We start from the raw sequence: 18348 nt of genomic DNA on the forward strand, positions 1-18348 counted from the left end.
TTCCGACCGTGAAGCCACCTGGGAACGCGAGGATCACCTCCGTTCTGAGTACCCGGCGTTGTTCCAGTCCTAGATCTCGGGACGAGATCCTTTCGTAGTGGTGGAGTGTTGTAACACCCCGGATATGATTTACCTAATATGTAATCCAACTCTTGCCGTTTCCGGCGTTAAGTTATTTTATTTTCTCGGGTTCGGGTTTTTGTCTCCGTGTGTTGTTGTTGTTGTCATGCATCTCATATCATGTCATCATGTGCATTACATTTGCATACGTGTTCGTCTCATGCATCCGAGCATTTTCCCCGTTGTCCGTTTTGCATTCCGGCGCTTCGTTCTCCTCCGGTGGTCTTTTCTACCTTTCTTTCGTGTGTGGGGATTAAACATTTCCGGATTGGACCGAGACTTGCCAAGCGGCCTTGGTTTACTACCGGTAGACCGTCTGTCAAGTTTCGTACCATTTGGACTTCATTTGAGGCTCCAACGGTTAACCGAGGGACCGAGAAGGCCTCGTGTGTGTTGCATCCCAATACCCTTCCATTTTGGCTCAAAACCCACCAAAACCCTCCCCATCATCTAGAGCGTTCGATCACGATCGCGTGGCCGAAAACCGCACCTTATTTGGACTCTCCTAGCTCCTCCTATGCCTATATATAGTACCCCCTCCGAAATTCCCGGTGAAACCCTAACCCCCCTTCTCCCACCGCGCGTCGGACAACGTCCGCCGGCGCCGGACGTGTCCGACCCGCCCGCCAGCGCCACATGGCGTCTCCCCATTCACCGAACCGCCGCGCCCACATCGCCGCGGATCCCGCCGGCCCGCGGAGCCCGTCCCGCGCCGCCCCCGCGCCCTCGCCTCCATCTCCGGCGCGCCCCACCGCCGCGCGTAGTTCTCCGGCGAGCTCCGACGCTTCCTCCGGCCGGCGCCGCACCAAGCCGCCGCGGCCATCGCCGACCCGCGCCGCGGACGCCACCGCCGCCACAGTCCTCGCCCGGGGCCCGGCGAGCCCTTCCCCTCCTCCGGCGAGCTCCGGCAGCCGCTTCCCCGACGGACTCCGGCGAGGCCCCCGGTGAACCTCGATCCACGCGCCGGATCCAGATCTGGGAATTAGGGTTGACCTAATTTTTTTCCCTAAGTCTGCAGATTATATTGCCATGTTCATCGCATCGTAACTTTGCATCCGTAGATCCGTTTTGGGCATATAGCATATCAAAATGTTCATCTCAGAGAGCACATCATTTCATCTCATTGCATCATTTTCATTTGAGTTCATCTTGATGCCCGAAATGCTGTTGGAAAAGTGCTATTTGAGATAATTGTCAGATCTGCTGCTCCAAATAGCTATTTGTCATTTTTGCCATGATTATTGTGTGCATGATATGCCCCTGAGCTCTACATGAGTTTTGTTATATGCTTTTTCATCTTTCCAGAGGTGTTATCCATGTATTTTTGTGTTATGTGTGGTGACTAGCACAAGCTTGCAAAGTGGTGCATTTGTTAATGCCGATTTCAGGGACTTAGCAATTCCACTAAGTCCTTGATCTGTTTTTATCAATATGCCATATGTTCATGTTGTTTCCTAGTGATCTGTGCCTCTTTTGAGGATGATCAGTAAGGGTGATTTGTTAATCTTGTAGTGCTCTATCCATCCATGTCTTTGTTTGCAATTATGGAGCAACCTAGCTTGAGTCAATCGAGCTCTACTTTTGCTATTTCGTGAATCTGGGCAGATTGTCTACTTGTTAGCGATTTTGCCGAGGATGTTGTAGTTGATCCGTGCATGATATGTTATTGTTCTTGTCATGTCTAGCTTTTATAATGTGTATTCTTGATGGGTGTATGCTTAGATTGTCATGACATGCTCTGTAGTGAGTGCATCGAGCTCGTAAATATGCCTACTTGATATCTGATTTGCATGCTCCAGTTTTTCACTAAGTCTGAGATCTGATTATGTTTTTGCCATGTTCACATGCTTTCAATTGTATTTTCTGATCCCTTTTGGCTCAAGGTCACTAAGGGACTTTTGTTAAGCTCTTTGAGTAGCTGCATGTTATGTCTTGCTTTGACATGTTAAGTTCCTGTAGCATCTAGTTTTCATGCTCCAAAGTGTGCTACCTGATCTGAAATTCCAGACAAGTGTTAATTTCACTAAGTCTGAAATCTGTTTACCAATTGCACTTTTGCCATGCTTGTTTGAACCTGTTAATGGATGATTTGGCCGTAGCTCAGTGTTCATATTTTGTTAAGCATTATGAATGGATCCCCGCCATGTATTTTTTTGTCATGTTTGGGTGCTGTAGCATGCTTAACTTGTTGCATTTAGATGGCTACTTGCTGTATATCGCAGACCGGTGCCATATTTGAATTGCTTGCCATTTCCAAACCGTGTCTCCGATTCCGGTGTTCTTTATATCGGTTTCAACCGAAATCACCTCACCTTTCCAGTGGCACACTTGGATTTCCAAGTTGAGTCCAGGTTCAATTATTCCTTGTCAAATCTTGTATATGCATCACATATCGCATCCCGCATAGCATACCATGTTTGCATCTTGTTGCTTGGGTTGTGCACGTGGTTGATTGTGTTCTTTTTGCTTGTTTTTCTTGTTTGGGTAGAGCCGGGAGACGAGTTTGCTAACGAGGATCCCGTTGAGTTTGCTTTCGAGGATCTAGTCAACTCTGACAACTTTGCAGGCAAGATGATCATACCCTCGAAATCACTTCTATCTTTGCTTTGCTAGATGCTCGCTCTTTTGCTATGCCTATTCTACGATGCCTACCACTTGCTTATCATGCCTCCCAGATTGCCATGTCAAACCTCTAACCCACCATGTCCTAGCAAACCGTTGATTGACTATGTTGCCGCTTTGCTCAGCCCCTCTTATAGCGTTGCTAGTTGCAGGTGAAGATTGGAGACCGTTCCTTGTTGGAACATTATTTACTTGTTGGGATATCACTATATTATCTTGTTATCTTAATGCATCTATATACTTGGTAAAGGGTGGAAGGCTCGGCCTTTTTCCTAGTGTTTTGTTCCACTCTTGCTGCCCTAGTTTCCGTCATATCGGTGTTATGTTCCCGGATTTTGCGTTCCTTACGCAGTTGGGTGATAATGGGAACCCCTTGACAGTTCGCCTTGAATAAAGCTTTTTCAGCAATGCCCAACCTTGGTTTTACCATTTGCCACCTAGCCTCTTTTTCCCTTGGGTTTCCGGAGCCCAAGGGTCATCTTATTTAAACCCCCCCCCCCCGGGCCAGTGCTCCTCTGAGTGTTGGTCCACCTCGTCAGCCGCTGGTGGCCACCAGGGGCAACTCTGGGCTGGCCTACCGGAAGTTTGGACAATCTGAGTGTGCCCTGAGAACGAGATATGTGCAGCTCCTATCGGGATTTGTCGGCACATTCGGGCGGTGTTGCTGGATTTGTTTTAACTTGTCGAAGTGTCTTGTAGAACCGGGATACCGAGTCTGATCGGAATGTCTCGGGAGAAGGTATATCCTTCGTTGACCGTGAGAGCTTGTCATGGGCTAAGTTGGGACTCCCCTGCAGGGATTTGAACTTTCAAAAGCCATGCCCGCGGTTATGGGCAGATGGGAATTTGTTAATGTCCGGTTGTAGATAACTTGAACCTGAACTTAATTAAAATGAATCAACTGTGTGAGTTACCGTGATGGTCTCTTCTCGGCGGAGTCCGGGAAGTGAACACGGTGTTGGAGTAATGCTTGCCACAGGTTGTTATCTAGTTATTCGTTCGCGCTTTGCCTTCTCTTCTCACTCTCTCTTGCGTACTGGTTAGCCACCATATATGCTAGTCGCTTGCTGCAGCTCCACCTATTACCTTGCCTTACCTATAAGCTTAAATAGTTTTGATCGCGAGGGTGCGAGATTGCTGAGTCCCTGTGGCTCACAGATTACTTCCAAACCAGATGCAGGGCCTGATGACTCCGTACCAGATGACGCGCTTGAGCTCAAGTGGGAGTTCGACGAGGACTCACGCCGTTACTACGTGTCTTTCCCTGATGATCAGTAGTGGTGCCCAGTTGGGACGATCGGGACCGTGTCGCATGTTGGGTTGATCTTTTATTTTGGTACCGTAGTCGGACCATGAGTGATTGGATGGTGTAATGCTATTTATGTACTTTGTTTGACGTGGCGAGTGTAAGCCAACTATGTACCTTCCCTTTTATTATCTATTTACATGGGATGTTGTGAAGATTGCCTTACTTGCGACATTGCTTTTAATGCGGTTATGCCTCTAAGTCGTGCTTCGACACATGGGAGATATAGCCGCATCGAGGGCGTTACACAACACCCCCGGTACTAATACGAGGTTTGATACAAAGAGTGAACACAAGAGATGAACTAGGGTTTTATAGATGAGAGGGTGATGGTGAAGATGTTGATAAAGATGATACATCCCACGATGAAAGGGTCATTGGTGATGGTGAGGGCTTCGATTCCCCCCTCCTGGAGGAAAGTTTCCCCAGCATAATCGCTCCGCCGAAGGCAGTTGAATAAAGCCTGCATTTTCTGAGTGGACGTGTCTGAAAGGTTATGGTGCAACTGAATATCCCATTATCCATCAACAAACAGTGTAGCCACGGTGCATGATTTATCTTTAGTGAAGGTATAAAGTGCAGGAAAAAATGGAGAAGTCTGCCTCTACCTAACCAACCATCAAGCCAAAAGGAGGTCCTGCTGCCATCATCTACACTAAATTTGCTTGCTTGGATGAGCAAAGGGATTGTGCGTTTTATGCATCGCCATATATCGGTGTCATCAGTGCACGCTTTCAGAGGAATTGTCTGCTAGCAATAAAGATGGTTGTTTGCCGCTAGTTTGACATTGCACAATTATGTTTGCTTCCATGATGGAGAAGATATTTACTTTGTCGACATGGACCTGGACTACGTGCCAACAATTCTGGAAAGATAAAGGAAATATGTTGCTCCTTCACATGCAACTATAATAGGTAATGGTCATGACATGGATGCATTTAGGCAATAATTAGCTACCACCATTGCTCTAAGTTGGTACGTCATTGTTGATGTTAGAGACATGCATGTGCCCTTTTGGTGGGATGTCTGTTTTGGCTCTAGAAGCGTACGCTCCCAAATAAATAGTAAATTTAAAACATAGCAAATACAATTTTTTTAGATGTTTATGTTAGTGTAACAAGTATGTTTAAAAATTTCCATGCAAAACGGGAGAGCATGCTTCATTGGTAAAAAAAGATTAAGTGTAACATTTAGAGGTAACATTTGGCGTTTGACTTGTTGTTGTTTTTTTTTGCATAGGTGAAAATATTTAAGCTTTCCCCTTAAAAATTTGCAGGTAACATTTTGATGTGACACATATTTTTTTGTCATTTGGAAAATCTATATTTGGTGCACAAGAGCATATGGTTCCAAGAGCTGAATTGGATTTGCGCCTTTTGGTTTGCAAACTTATGCAAATGCGAGGATTGGTTGGTGGTACACATACGAGGCTTTTATTCTGCGCAAAATGTCCAAAATTTGACCTAAATCATGCTATATATTTTTCATGTTACTTTCTAATTTAGATCATTCTAAATTTATGCCGTAACTATTTTCTGTGCAAGAACACAAAATTTTCACAGAAAACGCTCTCTGTACACTGCTAAATCGGAGAAGAAAAGAAAAGCAAATACATAGTTTTTTTTAGTCTGCATCCTCTCTCCCAGCTGGCTTCCCACGGGCTGCAACGGTCGCTTCACCAGCTGAATGGGCTGAGACAAAAAAAAAAGGATTGCGCGGCCCGTCCAGCGACCTGGGCGAGAAGCGAGGCTGCCGAACGAAAAGCCAGAAGGTGAGTCCCTCCTCCCGCTCCCTGGTGGTCATCGACGGCGGCGGCTGCATCCCGGCCAGGAGGTGAGTCCCTCTCTCCCGCTCCCCTCTCCGACCACCTAGGATTTTAGGGGTTACCAGCGCGCGGAGCGGCGGCGACTTGCTCTGCCGCCGGCTAGTCTGTGCCTGTGATGGTCGCTGACCCAGCTGCTGTGTGCTGCCGCCGACGCCGCTGCGTGGTGTTGATCCACCTGAAGGCCTGCTGTTGTGGCTGCTATTTGACTGTTGCTTGCTGCTGGAGATCTGATGATTGTTTGCTTGATTGCTTGCTGTTGCAGACCGAACACGCCCAAGTCTCCTAACCCTAAACGGATAAACCTCTCGTCCCTCCCCATGGCGTCACCACCACCGAAGCTTCCGATCCCCGGCCGCCGCAACATACTCATCACCAGCGCGTTGCCCTATGTCAACAACGTCCCACACCTGGGGAACATCATCGGATGTGAGCACCCCCTTCTGCTGTGCTATCTCCTCCCCCAATTTTGTTGCCTCGAATTCTCGCTGTTCCCCGCCCTTTTGTTTTTCTGATGGTTTCGGTTTTGGTCGTCACCTGCAGGCGTGCTCAGCGCCGACGTGTTCGCGCGGTACTGTCGGCTGCGAGGGTACAACGCGATCTACATATGCGGCACCGACGAGTACGGGACGGCCACCGAGACCAAGGCCTTGGAGGAGAAGTGCTCGCCCAAGGAGATCTGTGACAAGTGAGAGAGCCTTTACTTCTCGATGCTTTTTTAGTTAAGTTTTGGTTTGTTTGTTACAGGATTCGGAAATTGACTGTTATGAAATCTATCCAACACTGCTTTGAATTGCGCTACACACACATATGCACAAAAGTTTCAGTTATCAACCTGTGATATGCTTACACACCTGGCTAGTAAATTTTTGATAGTAAATATGAATAATGAAAGCATTTTATTCATAGTAAGCTTTCCCGGCTGAAAATGTAGGTACCATGTTATCCATGACGAGGTTTACAAGTGGTTTGACATAAAGTTTGACAAGTTTGGGCGGACATCCGCTCCTGAACAGACAGAAGTCTGCCAGGCAATTTTCCATAAACTGATGGAGAACAAATGGCTCACGGAGAATACCATGCAGCAGGTGCAGCTAATTCCTAGCCTGGTCTTGCATATATTCATCTCTGCATGCTGTTTCTGTTATATAATATCTTCTGCTTTGCAGCTTTATTGTGACACGTGTGAACGATTCTTAGCCGATAGGCTCGTGGAGGGGAAATGTCCGACTGAGGGCTGTAACTATGAAGCGGCAAGAGGCGATCAATGTGAAAACTGCAGCAAATTGTTGAACCCAACCGAGTTAATTGATCCAAAGTGCAAGGTAAGCATGCACAATACTTATTGTAATATATTTAGTTGTGTTCAGCGTACCATTATGATTTACCTGAGCGCACAAGGTGTGTACTCGTGAAACTGCGTATGATAACCTTCCTGTTCTGTTTCTGTTTTTTAGGTCTGTAAGAATGCTCCACGTATTCGTGACACAGATCACTTATTTTTGGAGCTTCCTCTATTGAGTGATAAGCTGGTAAACTATATTAACAACACTTCAGTAGCTGGTATGTGGAGTCAAAATGCTATTCAAGCAACAAACGCATGGTTGAAGGAAGGGTTAAAGCAACGTTGTATCACCAGAGATCTTAAATGGGGAGTTCCTGTTCCACATGAGAAGTATAAAGACAAGGTTTGGGCATATCAGATATCAAGATATTCTGCTGTTATGCATTTATCTTATTTCTCATTTATGATTGTTTGCAGGTGTTCTATGTCTGGTTTGATGCACCAATTGGGTACATATCTATCACAGCATCATATACGCCTGATTGGGAGAAGTGGTGGAAGGATCCTGATAATGTAGAGTTGTTCCAGTTCATGGGTAAAGATAATGTGCCATTTCACACGGTATGATGTCTATGATATGGTGAACACCTTCTTTAGTTATTCAAGCTTGTTTTGGCATGAATTTAGTAGTTATTTGGCTTCATTTCGCTAGCCAAAATTTTGGTCAATATGGCAAGAAAGATGAACTAGAGTTGCCAAAGAGGCATTGGCAAGCCAAAAATCCCGTCAACCATCCAACAAAATAACAAAATTTTGGACACGACCAAATATTTGTAGGGTGAGTTTTGGATACCATCCAAACATACCTATGTTAGCGCATATATTTGTAAATTAAGTTTTGTTCAACTGGTAATTCAGGACAATAGTATTCCCAGCCAGTGGGTTTGTTTTCACCACAAAATAGGACTGTAAAAAAATGCAAATTATGATTTCTTGCTGAATATTTGACCCTCTATTCAGTGGAGTACTGTGATTGTTCGGCATTATTTTTATAAGGATTTTTTTATAATATTGATTTTTTTTATAAGTAATAGTTAAATCACGCAAAAGCTGCAAACACACAAACAGTATTCAAGGGTCAGTTGCATTTGGTGTGCTTTAGCCAATTCTGGCATGAATTTTCTGTTATAGCTCGAAAAAGTTTGCTTTCGTTGCAAGTAATTAGTACTTTTAGAAATTGAAAAATTATCCTTTAAGAAGCCAGTCTAATGCGAGCTGTATTGAAATGTATGGATAGCATGTGTATACTGGCTTTTCGTTTAATGCCTGTACTTCTTTTCCATGAGTTACTTATTTGTTAAAATGTAATTTTCAGGTCATGTTCCCTTCAACACTACTGGGAACTGGTGAAAACTGGACAATGATGAAAACCATAAGCGTTACTGAATATTTGAACTATGAAGCAGGTACGTTCCACATTTTTGTTTGAACCTAACACTTGATTGTCGCACACAGTTCATGCTAGTCATTCATATTTGGTTAACACTTTCCTGTTTACCTGAGCTGAAAGTCCTATTGACTTTCAAGAGATTTATCAGTCAAGCTGTTATGACCGGTTTACAATACAACCGGAGGAGGCCCGCTAGGCAGTAGATTAAGGGCTTGGCCCACAAGTTATCTTAGGCTAGTCGTTTTTAGGTTATAAATATTAGATTGTAAGATACCTTTTGGAATTAAGCAATAAAGATAGTTCTATCCTATTGCCCGGCTCCAGAGGAGTCGGAAACCCTAGCCGCACCTTGCCCTAGCCGCGCCGCCCTCTTCTTCCTCGCGACGGCGCCCACGCGCCGGAGCCGCCGCCCTCGCCCCCAACCCTCGCTGTTCTGCCCGTATAACCTACGGAGTAGAGCCGGTAGGAACCCTAGCCCTACCAATTTGGTATCAGGTAACCGGGTTTCGACCATGTCTCCGCCAATTCCACCGCCCCCACCACCGCTGCCCGCCAACTCCTCCACCACCGCCGCCTCTGCGCCGGGCGTCATGGCCTTGCTCTCGGCGGGCACCACGACGTTGCTCTCAGCGCCGGCCCTAACGGCACCCGGCACCACGCCGGGCCAAGGGCAGCCACCGGCCCTCATCCAACACTCGCCGCCGCCGTCACCTCCCTCGCAGCCGCAACAGTTCACGCCGGAGGCCATGGCGGGCGTCCTCAACGACCTCGTCACCGCGGTTCAAGGGATCCGCCTCTACCTGGCAGGTCCGTACGGGCCTCCCCCACCACTCCATCCAGCCATGGCCGCGGGTCAGCAGGCGCTTCCGTGGTACTCGGCACCGGGGGCCATCACCGGAGGCTACCCGGCGCTTCCCGCCCCAGCGGCCGCACCGCCGCCTTGGCCGCAGTGGCCGCCGCAGATCGCGTCGGCAGCCCCGCCACTCGTCGCCACCACGGGGCCGCAGTGGCCCACCTGGACCGCGTCGGCCGCGCCGTCCTTCGTCGCGCCCTACCTTCCAGCGGCCTCGGAGCAGGGTCCTCCACCGGCCCCGCCCAGCCCTAACCTGGGCAGGTCTTCGCCGAGCGGGCTCCCAATACAGGAGGTCCGCTTTCCGCCGTCCCCATCGTCACTCCTCGGCTGGCTCAACGGGCAGCCATCGGCCTACCTGGAGGCCCGTCCATCGTCCGGTTTTCCGCTGCAGCCCGCGGTGTCGGGCGCCGCTGGGAACTACGCCGGGCCTTCCACCATGGCCTGTGCGCCATCATCCGCCCTCCGCACCGCCGAGGCAGTGGGCCAGGGCGCGCCACACCAGCAGCCACCCCGGTTCGCCAAGATCGACTTCGCCACGTACGACGGCTTCGACGACCCGCTTAACTGGCTCAACCAGTGTGACCAGTTCTTTCATGGCCAGCGCACGCCCGCGTCGGAACGGACCTGGCTGGCATCCTACCATCTCCGCGGGGCCGCCCAGACATGGTACTACGCCCTCGAACAGGACGAGGGCGGCATGCCCCCGTGGGATCGTTTCCGAGAGCTGTGCCTTCTGCATTTTGGGCCACCGGCACGCGGGAGCCGCTTGGCCGAGTTGGGCCGTCTGCCGTTCACCTCCACGGTGCAGGACTTCGCCGATCGCTTCCAGGCCCTGGCGTGCCACGCACCCGGTGTGACGGCCTTACAGCGGGCGGAACTTTTCATCGGCGGTCTCCCCGACCACATCCGCGTGGACGTCGAGATGAAGGGGCCCCAAGACCTTCAGACGGCCATGTACTATGCCCGGGCGTTCGAGCAGCGCGCCCAGGCCGTGACGCGTCCATCTGCGCCACGTGGGGGCCGACAGCTTCCCCGGCCGTCTCCGGCGGCACCGGCGTCCCCTGCAGCTGTTCCGGCAGCCGCCCCGGCACCGACGCGGCCATTCAGGCGCCTCACCCAGGCGGAACAGTTGGAACGCCAGCGACTGGGCTTGTGCTTAAACTGTGATGCGCCCTATGCACCAGGTCATGTCTGTCCCTGCCTCTTCTACTTGGAGACGACAGACGAGTCTGAGGAGGAGCCACTGGAGGATGGCCTCGGCGCCCCAGCCCTTGCGGAGCCCGCAGCGGCACCCGCACCCGCGCCCGCCCCGGCCACCGCCCTTGTGGTGTCCCTACACGCGCTGGCCGGCATTCGTGATGAACGGACGATGCTCTTACTGGTCATGATCCAGGGTGAGCGCCTGGTGGCCCTAGTGGACACAGGGTCCACACATAACTTCCTGCCGGAGACCACCATGCGGTGCCTGGCATTACAGCCGACGGGCGGTGAACAGTTGTGAGTCACCGTCGCTAATGGTGACCGTCTCCGCTGCCACGGGCTCGCCTGCGACGTGCCCATCACTATTGGCGATGAGCAATTCTCCATCACCTGCGCCGGCATCGACTTGGGCTGCTTCGACTTCATCCTCGGCGTCGACTTCTTGCGCACTCTTGGTCCTATTCTCTGGGATTTCGACGCGCTGACGATGACCTTCTGGCAGTTAGGCCGCCGCATTCGGTGGGCCGGCATTGGGGGTGCCGCACCCACCCCTCCACTCCAGCTCGCCGCGACCACGGCCGAGCACCCACTATTGGAGAGCCTCCTACAGCAGCACGGCGACATCTTCACCGAGCCACAGGGGCTGCCGCCCGCCCGCGCGTACGATCACCGTATACATCTTCTGCCAGGCTCTGCACCGGTGGCGGTACGGCCTTACCGCTATCCGCAGTTGCAGAAGGATGAGTTGGAGCGGCAATGTGCACTCATGCTCGCGGCGGGCATCATCCGGCTATCCACTTCGCCGTTTACCGCACCGGTGCTTCTCATCCGCAAGTCAGACGGCACATGGCGTTTCTACATCGACTACCGTGCCCTTAATGCTGTCACACTCAAGGATAAGTTCCCTATTCCGGTGGTTGACGAGCTCTTCGATGAGCTCCACGGGGCGCGCTTCTTCACCAAACTCGACCTCCGGTCGGGGTACCACCAGGTGCGCATGCACCCTGATGACATCGCCAAGACGGCGTTTCGGGCTCATCACGGCCACTTCGAGTTCTTAGTGATGCCCTTTGGCCTCACCAACGCCCCGGCAACTTTCCAGGCTCTGATGAACGACGTCCTCCGACCCTACTTACGCCGGTTTGTGCTCGTTTTCTTTGATGATATTCTGATCTACAGTGCATCTTGGGCAGAGCACCTACAGCACGTCACCATCGTCTTCAACGAGCTTCGGGCGCACCATCTCCATCTTAAGCGCTCGAAGTGCTCGTTCGGGACGCCTTCGGTGGCCTACTTGGGCCACGTCATCTCGGCCGACGGGGTCGCTATGGACGCCGACAAGGTGGCCGCCGTCGCTGCCTGGCCGACGCCCCAGTCTCCGCGGGCTCTTCGCGGGTTTCTCGGCCTTGCGGGCTACTACCGGAAGTTCATCCGGGAGTTTGGTGTCATCGCTTCTCCACTCACGTGGTTGTTGCGCCGTGACGCGTTCGCCTGGGATGCGGAGGCGACGACAGCCTTCGAGGCCCTCAAGGGGGCCCTCACGACGGGGCCCGTTCTTCAGATGCCGGACTTCGACCGGCCGTTCATTGTGGACTGTGACGCCTCAGGTGTGGGGTTCGGCGCTGTGCTTCATCAGGGCGACGGGCCTCTTGCTTTCTTCAGCCGGCCCTTCGCCCCGCGCCATCTCAAGCTCGCGGCGTACGAGCGGGAGCTCATTGGCTTGGTGCAGGCGGTGCGCCATTGGCGGCCCTATCTGTGGGGCCGGTCTTTTCAGATTCGCACGGACCACTACAGCCTCAAGTTCTTGCTAGATCAGAGGCTCTCCACCGTGCCCCAGCATCAGTGGATTAGCAAGCTCTTCGGCTTCGATTTCTCCGTCGAGTATCGCCCGGGTCGTCTTAACACCGTGGCCGATGCCTTATCCCGCCGCGATGCTGACCTCGACTCCGTCACCGGTGACTCCGAGGGGCAGGCCCTCTGCATCCGCTCAGGGCTGACTTTCGGCCTCTTCGATGACATTCGCCGGGCCACCGCGACCGCCGCCGATGCGGTTCTCCTGCAGCAGCAGCTGGCGGCCGGCGACCTGGAGGAGCCATGGCGCCTCTCCGACGGCCTGCTGGTCCATGGGCGCCGTGTCTTCGTTCCCGCTCATGATGATCTCCGTCACCAGGTCTTGCTGCTAGCCCACTCGGCTGGCCATGAGGGTGTGCAGAAAACCCTCCATCGTCTCCGTGCCGACTTCTACATTCCTGGTGATCGTGCCCTCGTTCGCGATTGGGTGCGATCTTGTGCGACGTGTCAGCGCAACAAGACGGAGACGCTACGGCCAGCTGGTCTTCTTCAACCCCTGGATGTGCCTTCTCAGGTTTGGGCCGATATCTCCATGGACTTCATCGAGGGGCTTCCCAAGGTAGGAGGCAAGTCGGTCATTCTCACGGTGGTCGACCGCTTTTCTAAATATGCTCACTTCATCGCGCTGGGGCATCCTTACACCGCCGCGTCCGTGGCTCGTGCCTTCTTCGACGGTATTGTCCGTCTGCACGGATTTCCTGCTTCGATCGTCAGTGATCGCGACACGGTGTTCACAGGCCATGTCTGGCGCGATCTCTTCAGGATGGCGGGCGTTAAGCTCCGCTTCAGCACGGCCTTCCACCCCCAGACGGACGGCCAATCAGAGGTGGTTAACAAGGTGATCGCCATGTATTTACGCTGTGTTACAGGTGATCGGCCTCGTGCTTTTGGGTGGATTGGCTCGCATGGGCGGAGTACTGCTACAACACCTCCTACCACTCTGCCTGCGTGCGACACCATTTGAGGTGGTCTACGGGCGGCCACCTCCGCCGATCTTGCCGATGGACCCGGCTACGGCGAGGACGGAGGCCGCGGGCGACCTTATTCGCACCCGTGACGAGATGCTTGCGGAGGTCCGTCAGCGTCTCCTTCAGGCTCAGCAGCTGGCGCAACATTACTACAACAACCACCATCGCGAGGCGGAGTTCGCGGTGGGTGATTGGGTGTGGCTGCGTCTTCTTCACCGCTCTACGCAGTCACTCGACCCGCGCGCGAAGCGCAAGCTCGGGCCTCGCTACGCGGGACCCTTTGCCATCTTGGAGCGCATTGGGCAGGTGGCCTATCGTCTTCAGCTGCCGGCCGGCGCTCGCATCCACGATGTGTTTCATGTGGGGCTGCTCAAGCCTTTTCATGGAGAGCCACCGGCGGCTCCACCAGCGCTTCCCCCGACCGTCAATGGACGTCTTCTTCCGGAGCCAGAGAAGGTGTTGAAGGCGCAACTTCGTCGCGGGGTATGGTTCATCTTGATCCAGTGGGCGGGTCTTCCTGTGGAGGAAGCTACTTGGGAGCCACGTGAGGATTTCCGCCAACACTATCCAGACTTTCAGCTCGAGGACGAGCTGTTTGTGCAGGCGGGGAGAGATGTTATGACCGGTTTACAATACAACCGGAGGAGGCCCGCTGGGCAGTAGATTAAGGGCTTGGCCCACAAGTTATCTTAGGCTAGTCGTTTTCAGGTTATAAATATTAGATTGTAAGATACCTTTTGGAATTAAGCAATAAAGATAGTTCTATCCTATTGCCCGGCTCCAGAGGAGCCGGAAACCCTAGCCGCACCTTGCCCTAGCCGCGCCGCCCTCTTCTTCCTCGCGACGGCGCCCACGCGCCGGAGCCGCCGCCCTCGCCCCCAACCCTCGCTGTTCTGCCCGTATAACCTACGGAGTAGAGCCGGTAGGAACCCTAGCCCTACCACAAGCATATCCAGCTGCATTTGTTTACACCATAGAAATACATGTTCCGTTTACTCCCCTGCAATTGCAGAGGCTCTTGGACCTGGGCTTCCCGAAGCGCAATTTCTTTTTCCAGAGCATATTGCCCGGTACTTGGCCCATGTTTGCACTGTGAGCTGTGGTGCATTGTGATGCACTTCATGCTGCAGAAGTAATCGACACCTTCCTCAACCTAAACATGCCTCTTTCTTTTCCGGTCCCAGAATGACTAGCTGTATAGGTTTGTGTACTTATATTGTTGCTTGGTATTATTAAGCAGTGGGCCATGTTTTCATTACGGGTCATGCTTCACGACCGCTCCCTTGTTCTCCTGCCACCAGAGTATTATCATGAAATTGGATGAATGGTTTGAAGACATCGGGTTATGCCGTTATGGCATCTCTTATCCTTTTTGTTTGGCTAAACAGCATATATGGACTAAGATATGGTCCAGCATGATCGAGACACTGTTTTGCATGGACCTGATTCAAAAATTACCCCGAAGTAGATTCATATATAATATGGCACATTATGTATGTTTATTCCCTTGATAATAGCTAAATATTCCTCACATCTATAGGAAAATTTTCCAAGAGTCATGGTATTGGTGTCTTTGGCAACGATGCGAAGGTTACTAATATTCCGTCTGAAGTATGGCGATACTACTTGCTTATGAACCGCCCTGAGGTTTGTATAGACATTTTGTTTAATGGATTTGAAATATCTAATAATGACTTTCATTGCAATATTTTAATTTGACTTCTGTTTTGGGTGTTCAGGTATCAGATACACTGTTCACTTGGGCTGATTTACAAGCTAAATTGAACAGCGAGTTGCTGAACAACCTGGGAAACTTCATCAACCGTGTGTTAAGCTTTGTTGCAAAACCAGCTGGTTAGTCATGGGAGAATCTTGCACCTGCCATCTAACTGTCTAGAAGTATTATCAGTTGATTTTTGTATTTTCTCTTCCAATTTATCTTGATTATCTGTGATTTACTACCATACTACATCCTCATCCGGTTATCCCCTTTCTGTGGCACTTCCGTTAAGTTGATTTTTGATCTTCTTTTCTGGTAGGAGCTGGATACGACTCCATCATACCTGATGCTCCTAATGCCGAGTCACATACATTGACCAACGCGCTTGCAGAAAAAACTAATAAATGGGTTGAACAATATCTTGAAGCAATGGAGAAGGTCATTAATTTACTTGAACCATGTGAAATGGCACAATTTCCTGCTTCCTGTCTAGTTTTGTGTTGTTTCATTGTGCCAGCTACTAGGATCTGAAACAGAATGCTCACTCCTTTTGCTACAGGTTAAATTGAAACAAGGACTTAAGAGTGCAATGGCGATTTCTAGTGATGGAAATGCATATTTGCAAGTAAATACATTTCTTTGTCTTGGTTTCCATTTGTGTTTCTAAATAGCACTGTTATATCTTTGACTTGCTAATTGTTGAATACAGGAGAGCCAATTTTGGAGGCTTTATAAGGAAGATCCAGCAGCCTGTGCCATCGTAATGAAAACTTCAGTTGGTGTTGTCTATCTCCTTGCCTGTCTGCTGGAGCCTTTTATGCCTTCCTTTTCTAGAGAAGTATAATCCTCTTTTTCATGTTTAAGAGTTTCTGTTAATAGACCCCCTTTGCCTGAACTCACTCTTATGTTTGTTTCTTTATAAGGTGCTGCGACAATTAAATATGTCCCCAGATGAAGATCTGTCATTCTGTGATGATAAAGGAGAAACTGCCAAGGCTAAAAGACCCTGGGATTTTATATCAGCAGGACACAAAATAGGAAAGCCAGTTCCTCTATTTAAGGAACTGGTGCGTATTTGCATTTTTTTAAAAGAAATTTATTAGTTGGCCCTGCTTTTATATCTCGTAACTTGAAATAATGCAGAAAGATGAAGAAGTTGAGGCGTTTAGGATCAAATTCGCTGGCAGCCAAGCTGAAAGGATCTCAAAGGCACAATCTGACGCCGAGGCCAAGAAAGTTGCTGATAAGCTCAAGGGCACAAAATTATCTGGTACTTGTGAAATTCTTACTATATGTTTTTTTGTGTGTGAATTACATGGGAGAACAGTTTTCTCCTGTGGCAATCTAGAAACAGGATTTTCTTTGTGGCTCACTTTTATGCAATTTGTATGTTCTCTTGAAAACACCGGTGCATAGTGCGGCATTTTTCTTACGCTTGAAGTGCTCTTGAGTTATCTTCTGCTGAACCAATTTCATAATTCGAGAAATTCATTCTCAAATTTCCTTGTCTCGCTTTCGTATCCAGAGGGAAGTTCAAAGAAGAAACAATCTGGTGGTTCGAAATCAAAGACAGCAGAGGATGCCTCAGTTGCCAAGCTGGATATTCGGGTAGGGCTTATCAGAAAAGCAGAGAAGCATCCAGATGCCGATTCACTTTACGTAGAAGAGATCGATGTTGGAGAAGAGGCACCAAGAACAGTGGTTAGCGGCCTTGTCAAATTCATCCCTCTTGAGGAAATGCAGGTCTGTCTTTCTGAGAATCATTTCTAGTCACGACATTGGTCTATGCCATGGTGGTCTTGCCTCCCTAATTTTGCAATTTCTGGTACGAATGAGCAGAACCGGAAAGTGTGTGTGCTCTGCAATCTTAAACCGGTGGCAATGCGTGGTATAAAGTCACTTGCTATGGTTTTGGCTGCATCAAGCGAGGACCACTCAAAGGTAAGGAACGTTTGCCTCTCATGCGCTCTCTGTTTGATAAAGCATCATGAAAGTACAGTGGCAGCAGCCAGTTTGGTTGGTGGAAACTGAAATTTGAAAGTTTAGGTTGAGTTGGTTGAGCCTCCAGAATCCGCTGTTGTCGGGGAGAAGGTGACCTTTGCCGGGTTCTCTGGTGAACCTGAGGCTTCTCTTAACGCCAAAAGCAAAACCTGGGAGAAGTTATCCGCTGATCTGCACAGCAACGGTGAGCTTGTGGCGTGCTACAAAGATGTTCCGTTCACAACTTCGGCTGGGGTATGCAAGGTCAAGACCATAGTGAATGGGGACATCCGCTAGGCATAGTGTCCAATCTGCAGTCTGACTGAGTCGCTGTCTGATTTCATTGAAAGTCAATATTGCTGATTTACTCTTTTTGGGGGAATTTTTGATGTGTCTTTCGGGTACTGCTCTGCACACGATTGTGATTGAAAACATACATTTTTTTGGTATGTTTGTCTCAGTCTCTCTTTCCTCTTGTTCTTTTGCTTTTTTTCTTTTCTTTTTCTGAGTGTATGTTTGGCTCAATCTCAGGAGCAATCTCTTATATAGGTACGTTTCCAGCTGAACTTAAAAGCCCCCAGCTGTTGGGAGGCCCATACTCCCTCCGTTCCTAAATATAAGTCTTTTTAGACATTTCAATATGGACTTCGTATGTATGTATATAGACACTTTTAAGAGTTTAGATTCACTCATTCTGCTCCGTATGTAGTTCATATTGGAATCTCTAAAAATACTTATATTTAGGAACGGAGGGAGTACAAGTCTAGCTCTAGCATATCTCTCTGGTCTCTGGAGCCCATTTGAGCTTGGGATCAGAATAGGACTTTTGTCTCTGGAGCCCATTTAAGCAGAATGGGACTTTCGGCTCTGGAGCTTTGCTTTCTCTAGAAAAAAAAAGTCTTATCTTTGCTGCTTAGAAGGCCAGGTTAGATGAGCAGTAGCCGTTTGGCTCTAATCCATTTTCCATGGAACCGTGCAGCCATATACTGTGTGGTACTGTGGTTCTACCCTATTAACCCTATATGGAAAAGACATGATTGGTTGGTACCGCCTCCCTCCCGTAATAGATGACCTTTTTTGACACTACAGTAGCTTCAAAAAGCTACATTATGGGACGGAGGGAGTGGTTGCATGTTGCTCGTACTGTAAAGCTGCAGAGGTTGCGATGTTT

At 49.9% G+C, this 18348-nt stretch overlaps 1 protein-coding gene across 1 annotated transcript; it reads left to right on the forward strand.

Annotated features, from left to right (window-relative positions):
• The first annotated feature begins 5723 nt into the window (after positions 1-5723).
• Positions 5724-17626, forward strand: LOC125507992 (putative methionine--tRNA ligase). The gene is made up of 18 exons (XM_048672536.2): positions 5724-5881; positions 6136-6299; positions 6414-6558; positions 6805-6958; positions 7040-7195; positions 7328-7558; positions 7633-7776; positions 8531-8621; positions 15018-15124; positions 15217-15331; positions 15517-15635; positions 15757-15822; positions 15907-16035; positions 16121-16264; positions 16341-16467; positions 16723-16940; positions 17037-17138; positions 17244-17626. Exons 2-18 carry the CDS (start codon positions 6191-6193, stop codon positions 17472-17474), a joined length of 2388 nt encoding a protein of 795 aa, XP_048528493.2. The 5' UTR covers positions 5724-5881; positions 6136-6190; the 3' UTR covers positions 17475-17626.
• Positions 17627-18348: the final 722 nt, after the last annotated feature.

The sequence above is a fragment of the Triticum urartu genome, chromosome 5A (genome assembly GCF_056163025.1).
Source record: "Triticum urartu cultivar PI428250 chromosome 5A, HENAU_Tu73, whole genome shotgun sequence".
Lineage (NCBI taxonomy): Eukaryota > Viridiplantae > Streptophyta > Magnoliopsida > Poales > Poaceae > Triticum > Triticum urartu.

Coding starts and splice junctions, on each gene's coding strand:
- LOC125507992 (XM_048672536.2), top strand. CDS start 6,191: ATGGCGTCACCACCACCGAAGCTTCCGATCCCCGGCCGCCGCAACATA. Junction 16,468..16,722: donor CAAGGGCACAAAATTATCTG/GTACTTGTGAAA, acceptor TTTCGTATCCAG/AGGGAAGTTCAAAGAAGAAA. Junction 16,941..17,036: donor TCCCTCTTGAGGAAATGCAG/GTCTGTCTTTCT, acceptor ACGAATGAGCAG/AACCGGAAAGTGTGTGTGCT.